Consider the following 9026-nt stretch of genomic DNA (forward strand, 5'->3'; position numbering starts at 1 on the left):
GGCTTTGGCTCAGGTCATGGGTCCTTGAGGAGCCCCACATCAGGCTCCCTGATCAGTGGGGAGTCTGCCCCTCCCCCCACTCACTCACACTCAAATAAATAAATCTTAAAAAGAAAAAAAAGTCAATGTTTTTACTCAAATGTTGATAGAGGGATGGATGGGCAATGACAACCCACATGGAAAGAAAGGAGAGTCTCAGTGCTCAGGTCCTTAGGACGAGACCCGCCCGCTCTTCCTGGCCAGAGCTCGATGGGTCACCAGCACTGAACAGAACAGTGCTGCTGGTCGGCTCCTGTCAGAGCCGTGGCTCCTCTCATCCTTTAACTCACAGGCTGCCTCCTCAGAGAGCTGTCTGACCCCTTCTCCAACATTCTCTACCGTGACCACTTGTTCTGTCACAGCAGTCATTTATCATGGCTCACGATGATCTGGTATTTCCACTATTTTCTATTCATCTACTCCCCATGACGGCAGGGGACTTTGCTCCAAAGTATCCCCGTTGCCCGATGCCTGACATATAGTCAGTGTTCAATAAATATCTTCTGGTTAAACGAATGAATAAATGGAGAAAAGAGCCAGGTCTAACCAGGTGAGGAGGGCATGCTTATCAGAGGGGCCCCCCAGGTGGCACAGGTGCAGATGGTGGGAGACAATCCTTCCAAGCCTCTGGCCCCCCCAGATGAGCCAGGGCCGGGGAGAGGCCAGGCTGGAAGTGTATCCCAAGAGAGGAGCAAGGCGCTGGGCACGGGCGCAACGCAAGCAGACAGCAGACAGGAGAGGAGACTGCGCCGGCTGCAGTGCAGGGGAGCGGCTTTCCCACCACACAGACACGCTTAAATAAACTCTTTGACTATCCTGATCGGGCAAGGGGAGAGGGGTGGGTCCATACGGACACCGTGGTCAGCTTGACAGGCAGACCCCATAGGCAGGTAGACCCCACCGGCAGCCAGCCACGCAGGGTGTGATCCCAGAGTCTGCTAACTTCGGCAGGGATCTGATATATGCTTACCGATGTTCTGAACACAATACGTCAAAGCCAGATTAAGGCGCTCTCTCTGGATTCCCCGGCTCAGCAGCAACCTTCTCTTTACAATGTGTTCCTCCATGAAAATTCTGCTAAAAATTCTGCTAGGAGCACAGAGTGCACTGGCCGGCCCACAAAAGCATTCCGGACCCCTGGGGGGTTACACTTCTCATTATAAACACTTGCCTTCAGCACCAGCCCCCCAGAGCCTGATAACTCTTCGGCTATGGCGGCCCCCCCCATCTTCCCCAGGGCCATCCTGCAGACCCTCATCTGAGCATTGCCCCTGGCCACTCAGAGTCACGCTATGCGCCCTGCCCCACCCTGCCCAGCAACTCTCGTAAGTCAGAGTATTGACGACTTACCTGAATAACTTGGCTGTCTGATTTCTCTGGATCTTCTGCAGACTGAACAATGAGCTGACCAATTTCTTTGTGCAGTTTGCCCATAGTCATGGCCTCTGGTGAGATCAAGCACGTGTTGTATGAATATTTAGAAGTTTACATAACAAAAGCCATGCCGGCTACTTGAAAAGGTAAACAATCACAGAGGGAACTTTCAAAGCAACCAACTGACAACCTCCCACATTTCCATCTTATCACTGAGCACAAACAGGACGATGTGCTAGGAGGTGAGGCATAACCACGCTTTACACTTCATGTTCGAAATAAAAACATTTGTTTGTCACTCCAAGGACCAAACTCCATTCAAATAACGCCAACTGAGATGAGCCCATTTTATAGATGCGGAGCGACAGAGGGCAGCGGGGAGATGGCGACCCCTTCCGGTCCTAATGTTTCAGCAGTTTAAGTGGCCCAGGCCACCGCTAGTTTCCTATCACTTTGGCTTTACAGAAGGAGAAGGCCATTACCTCCATTCCCTTGTGCTTCTGGACACATCCTTCAAAAAGATTTTCCACACAGGAGTCATGATCAACCCTGTGCGGTGCTAAACTGCTACACCTTTTCTGATACTCTGTCTTTCGAGAGGTGGGGCACACTTCCCCTCTCTCAAGCGTGGACCGGACTTAATGACTTCCTTCTAACAGAACATGGAGGAACTGGCGTATGACTTCTGAGACTTGAGTCATAAAAGGCACCATGGTCTTTCTGTCTCTTGGATCATTCGCTCTTGGGGAAGCCAGCTGTCGTGTCACGAGAACACTCGAGCTGCCCTGCGGAGAGGCCCACGTGGTGAGGCCTCCTGCTATAGCCACGTGAGTTAATGCAGAAGTCGAGCCTGCGGAGGACTGCAGCACTGGCAATATGCTGACTGAGTCCTCAGGAGAGACCCTGAGCCAGAACCTCTCAGCTAAGTCAGTCCTGAAACTGAGATAATAAATATTTGCTGTTTTAAATCACTAAGTTTAGAAGTGATTTGGTATGCCGCAAGAGATCACTAATACAGCTTGTTTAAACAGAGACGTGGAGAAACAAGATAAAGAGACCATCTTATACTGTATGGCCTAAGCCCCCAGAATGTATTACTGCCATGGAGAGACCTGTAAGAGTAAATGCTGTGTTCTAGACACAGAAAAATCCCTCCAGCTCAGCACAGAAGGCTAAGCAGGCCCTCAAATACCACTTTTAGAGAATCAGCCTAAAAAATAGAACTGCTTGGGGCGCCTGGGTGGCACAGCGGTTAAGCATCTGCCTTCGGCTCAGGGCGTGATCCCGGCGTTATGGGATCGAGCCCCACATCAGGCTCCTCCGCTATGAGCCTGCTTCTTCCTCTCCCACTCCCCCTGCTTGTGTTCCCTCTCTCGCTGGCTGTCTCTCTCTCTGTCGAATAAATAAATAAAATCTTAAAAAAAAAAAAAAATTAATTAATTAATTTTAAAAAGTACAACTGCTTGGGTGACATTTTGTATCAACGACAGAACAGAAGAGAGAACGAACCTTTTGCAAGTGGAGCAATGGTGATCTCACTATCTGCCAGATTCACAAACACGTCATAGAGGTCTGATCTATTGCTCACCTCCAAGTCCACAAATCCGGCGATGTAACCTGCATTACAAAGATGACCAACATTACCGAGTAGGAACAAATCCTATTGTGAATGTATCAAAAGAGAACTGAATTTAAAGCTCATCAGGTGCTCTTCCTCAAGGCTTTCTTCAGGGAACATCAGCTGTACCCCGCAGCATTTCTTAAGACTTCACTATTGTCAGTCATACAACTCAAACTAGATTTTAGTGTCAAGGAAGAAGGAATTTACTTTTCAGTCACTGCGATTCAGGTCAAGAATGACATCAGCCGAAGCAGAGGTAGCAAGGGATCCCTGGACCAGTGTCCCCCTTTAGGTCTTTGTCGCTAAGAAGCCACAGGCAAACACCCGGCTTTCTCAGGGACAGCATGCTGGGGACAGCATCAGCCTTCACCGGTTTCAGATCGGACACACTAAATGCTCAAGGAAGTAGGGCAACTCAAGATTTAGCAGACCTTGGAACTGATGCTAAAACAGCAGCTACCAGACTTTCCAGATTTCACACCGCAGTACAATTAAAAACAAAAAAAAATGTTTTTTGATGACCAATTTATCAATGCTGAAGTTTTGCTTTACCATGAGAAAACATTTAAAAAACAACAGCAACAAAAACAAAAATTTAACCGCGGGCCACCCAGACACAGACTCACTCACATGAGAAAATGTGATCTATGACAGAAATGATACTGATTACCGGAGAAAAGAGGACCCCATTCACTGAGTAGTCCTGGGCCAAGTGGCTGTCCAACTGGGAAAAAAAATTCCAAACTCACTATAAAAAAAGTAGTTCTAAGTACATTAAAGACTTAAATGGGGAAGAAAAACACTTTTTAAAATTTTACAAAATATGCTTCTACCCTTGGTATAAAGATTTTCTTAAACAAAATACCAAAACTAAAATCATAAAAGTTTAATAAACTCCAACATTAAAATTAGGATTTCCAGAGTAAGGGGATGGGCAAAATGGGTGAAGAAAATGAAAAGGTACAAACTTCCAGTTATAAAAGGAATGTCACAGGGATGAAAACTACAGCATAGGGAATATAGTCAATAATACTATAATAACTTAATAGAGTGGCAGATAGTAAATTTATTATGATGAATGTTTCATAATGGATATAATTGTCAAATCACTACTTTGTATACATGGAACTAATAGCGTATGTCAACAATACATCAATTAACAACAAAAACCCAGGGTGGGGGGGGAACATGAGGGATACAAGGTAAAACAAGATTGTAAAATGTTCACAAATGTTAAGTTGGGTGACAAGCATCTGTATCATATTATTCTTAATAAAAAGCCTAAAAAAATAAATTTCTATTCATTATATCATGAGAATAAATAAAAAATCCATAAACTCAGAGATTTTTTGAAGCATATATAACCAACAATGGATTCATATCCTGAATATATAAAGAATTTCTATGAATCATTAAGAAAAACCCAATGGAAAAATATGTAAAAGATAGTTACTTTGCAGAAGAGGAAACAGAAATGACAGAAACAGAAATATGTTTAACCTCATTAGGGATCAAGAGAATATAAATTAAAAGCACATGAAATATCACTGTACAGTCACCAAGTTGGCAAACATTTTACAGTTTGACAGTAACCAAGTGTTGTTGAGGACATGAAGCAATGGGACCTCTCCTACTCTGGTAAGAGGGTAAATTGGTACAATTTCTGAGGAAAACATCTGGCATTACCCTGCAGCTTGAGGATCTGCATGCCTTATAACCCAGAAATTCTTCTTCCTGACATAGAGCCTAGATAAAGTTTTACATGTGTGCACCAAGAGACCCACAATAAGAATGCCTGTAGCAGCACTGTTTTAAAAGTGAAAAATGAAAGGGGCGACTGGGTGGTAGTCCGTTGAGCGACTGACTCTTGATTTTGGCTCAGGTCATGATATCAGGGTCCTGGAACTGAGCCCTGCATTGGGCTCCGCAATCAGCGGGGAGTCTGCTTGAGATTCTCTCCCTCCGCCCCTCTCCACCCCCCACCTGCTCTCTTTCTCTCTCTGAAATAGATAGATAGATAGATAGATAGATAGATAGATAAGAATGATGAGAAAAGTCCGAGTGCATAAACTATGGCATATCACTTAATGGGATCCTATAGAGCAGTGAAAATGAATGAGACTACAAATATCCACATGAAAATACATAAATCCTACAAAAATACTGTCAAGCAAAAATAGAACAAAAACCAAAACATAGGCCACAGCAGAATTCATCCATCATGAATCCACATATATAAAGTTAGTTTAGTAAAAACTAAACAATATATTATTTAGAACTATGTGTTTCTGTGTACGGGGCTAGAGGAAGGAAGTGAGGAATGAGACGGGAAGGCACATGAGATGCTTCAAAATACAGATAGTGTTCTATTCTCTCTGGTGAGTCCGTGAGTGTTCCTTTTATTTTTTTATAACTTGCATAAATACTGCATATTAGTTTATATGTAAGAAATTTTTCATAATTGAAAAAGCAACAACAAAAGCCCCTATGATCTATCATTATCATTATTGCTTTATGAAAGAATCTTTTAAGAGCATAACATTATAAAGGTCATGATAACCTTAAATTTAAAAAAACAAAAACAAAAGACTATGTCACCACAATATTAGAATTCCTACAGATATAATACTATTATTAAATTATTCTCAGAATCTTACCATTAAAAATTTTTATACAAGTATAATAACATCATTCAAAAATAATTTCATTTTTCCTTTGGGAAAAAAATATGCAAAGGCTCAAAATAAAATCTAAGTCCAATCACTGATAGGGAAACTTTTAAAATGAGAATTTTACAAATTAAAAATTAATCATATTTTGGTGATGGGTGCACAACAAAGTGAATGTATTTGGTGCCTCTGAATTATATACTTAAAGATGATTACGATGGTAAATTTTATAATATGCGTATTTTACTGCAATATTTTTTAAAATTAAAAATAAATTTTTTAAGGAAAAAGAATTGGTTGCATTTACCAAAGAAATAATAAATCATTATTCCCTTTAAGACTGCAAAAACACTCCCGCAAACCAACAGCAACCCTGGATAAAGCCAAGCCCCTCGTCCCCCGAGATCCTGTCATCTACCTGGGCACATCTGTAAGGCTTCCAGCTCATCGGCATGCAGGTGCACATAGGAATGAAGTATGGTCCAGTCCTGTCGATGCCACACCAGGGCAGGCAGAGTCCTGGGGAATTAAGGCAAGAACTCAAATGGTTGCCAGCCCGCACCTGACTCAGCCCACCCTCCTTCCTCTTCTTCCCCAGGAGGAAACTGGCTACCAGAGGCAGAGGGGAGAACGAATGCTAAACGTGCCAATACCTCCAGGCTTCAAGTTAAAGTAATGCAATGTTTTAAACGGCCTTTTTTGGGTCAGATGAGCTACAAAAAGCTCAAGGTGAAGTTTCAAAAGATCTCCATGGTGGCAAGGAGTAACACTTCTGAAGTTTTCCTCCCAACACCTCACTCTGTAAACTGCCACGGAGGGAGTCTGAAGGTAAGATCCAAAGCAGGGCCCTGAAAGCAACAAAAATTTTTGAAGTCTCTCATTCCATATTTAAAATTGCGATTGGGTGCCTGGTGGCTTAGATGGTTAAGCAACCACCTTTAGCTCAGGTCATGATCTCCAAGTCCTGGGATCAAGCCCCACATGGCGAAGGGGGGGGGGGGGGGGTCCCTGCTCAGCAGGGGGTGTGTTCTCACTCTCCCTCTGCCTCTCCTCCTGCCTGTGCTGTCTCTCTCTCTCAAATGAATACATAAAATCATTAAAAAGAAAATTCCAATCAAACTTACAAACCCCTTTGTGTTTGTTTTTATACAAGACAAGTTTCTTTAAAAAACTTCCAGTAATACAGCTCCTGCAGGAAGAGGTGTAGAATTTAACCGTGATTTGGTGAACCCACTCGTGCCCTGCTATGTATTTTAGAAGCTGTGGACATCCCAGTTTCGGAAGCATAAAGGTAGAGGAAAAGGGTAATTGGGTGGCAAAGAAGAGGCTTTGGGGATCAGAGCAGCGTGAAAGTTCTGGCCCTGTCGCCTAAGATCTGAGGCAGTCGCAATCAGAGCAATCACCGTTTCTGAAGCCACACATGGAGCAGGGTGGGTGCCAAGTACTCTACAAAGAGTATCTCCGATCACGACAACAAGCTTACGAAGTAGCCACTATTATCTTCGTTTTACAGATAAAGAAACGGAGGCTTAGAAAGTTTAAGTATCCTGTATGTGGTCACAGAGCTAGGAAGGTGCCCTCCCAGGATTTTAACCCAGGTCCTTCTGACTACCAAGCCTTCTTTTTCCCACTTGCTAAACAGCCTCTCGGAGCCTCAATTTTCTCATCCATAAAAGAGGGCAATAATATGTCCTTGCAGACTTCTTGTCATTAATAAATTTAATAATTAAAGGTGACTACACAATACCTGGCATACCGTAAGCACAAAAGCTAGGTCTTCCTGCTTTTAAGAAATTATCTATGAACAAGTTAGATTTGGTAAAGAAAAAAACGTAAAAAAAAAAACTTTGTTATAAAAATAAGAGAGGGTGCCCGGGTGGCTTAGTCAGTTAAGTATCAAACTCTTTTTTTTTTAATATTTTTTTATTATATTATGTTAGTCACCATACAGTACATCCCTGGTTTTTGATGTAAGGTTCAATGATTCATTAGTTGCGTATAACACCCAGTGCACCACGCAATACGTGCCCTCCTTACTACCCATCACCAGCCTATCCCATTCCCCCACCCTCCTCCCCTCCGAAGCCCTCAGTTTGTTTCTCAGAGTCCACAGTCTCTCATGCTTCACTCCCCCCTCTGATTACCTCCCCTTTCTTTATCCCTTTCTTCCCCTACCGATCTTCCTAGTTCTATATGTTCCATAGATGAGAGAAACCATATGAGTATCAAACTCTTGATTTTAGCTCAGGTCATTTGATCTCAGGGTCATGAGATCGAGCCCCACCATGTCAGGCTCCACGCTCAACGTGGAGTCTGCTTGTCCCTCTTCCTCCCCCGCCGTGTGCGTGCTCTCTCTCTCAAATAAATCAATAAAATCTTTAAAAAAAAAAAAAAAAAGAGAGAGAGAGAGAGTCTATTTGGTAAAAGTGAAAAAAAGAATTCCTTAAAACAGGGGTCAAGGAACTATGACCTTGGCTCAGCTATCTGTGTTTACACATAAAGTGTAACTAGAACACAGGCCTGCTCATTCACTTACATATGCACTGACTCCGGCAGCTGGGTGGTTGGGACAGAGACCCTATGGCCTACAAGCCTGAAATATTTACTACCTGGCAAGGAAAAGTTTAAACTTCTTGCTCTAAAGTGTTCCTATTTCTAAATCTGAAGAAGAATCTGCCTGAATTCAGTGACCTTGAACTACTAACTCTCACCTGAAACATTAGACCAAAATGGCACTTCACCCTCAGCCTAACACATTCTATTTATACCAAATGTGCAACAGAACAGAGCACACAGGAACACGGACCGCCCCGATCTGGCTGCCAACAAAGCCTCCGCTTCTGAATGGCCAGAGACAATACCTGGTGAACTCCTGGACAGCTTCTATTTTGGGGTGATAGACGACAATTCTTTTCTTTAGCATCAGCGCCGTGTGTAAGATGACGGTTTCCATTCCAAACTGAGATACGATGTCTTAAAACACAAGAAATTATAATGTTTCTGCGTTAAATAATATATAAGGAAATAAAATTGTTATTGGAAAGGATCCTTTCCAATAAATACAGAGATTCTTTTCTATATACAGAATACAGAAATATTTTCAATACAGAGAACAAAGAAGCACCTTATGCCCTTGATGGGCACAGAAATCTGTACCTGCTCCCTAAGAAGGATACTACAGCAGCCTACACCTGCCCCCCAAGGGACTCCGTGCTGGACGCACAGATGAAGCCAGAGCCACAAGAAAGCAGGATAATGATATGAAGGGAACCAGCATCTTCCTGTCATGAAAAATCCTTAGGTTTTAAAAAAAAGTTCACCGA

The 9026-nt window shown here is 42.9% G+C and overlaps 1 protein-coding gene across 4 annotated transcripts in view; it reads right to left on the bottom strand.

Annotated features, from left to right (window-relative positions):
* The window catches only part of DENND10 (DENN domain containing 10), a 24187-nt gene that overhangs the window by 6829 nt on the left and 8332 nt on the right, over positions 1-9026 (bottom strand). For all 4 annotated transcript variants that reach the window (XM_040624100.1, XM_040624101.1, XM_040624099.1 and 1 more), the window contains 4 exons: positions 8565-8676; positions 6122-6222; positions 2923-3030; positions 1390-1484 (listed from right to left, as the gene is read on the bottom strand). In XM_040624100.1, the coding sequence (XP_040480034.1) occupies positions 1390-1484; positions 2923-3030; positions 6122-6222; positions 8565-8676 (416 nt within the window). The remainder of the gene's footprint in view (positions 1-1389; positions 1485-2922; positions 3031-6121; positions 6223-8564; positions 8677-9026) is intronic.

This window comes from Ursus maritimus, unplaced genomic scaffold (assembly GCF_017311325.1).
Source record: "Ursus maritimus isolate PB19 unplaced genomic scaffold, ASM1731132v1 scaffold_7, whole genome shotgun sequence".
NCBI classification, from domain to species: Eukaryota; Metazoa; Chordata; class Mammalia; order Carnivora; family Ursidae; genus Ursus; species Ursus maritimus.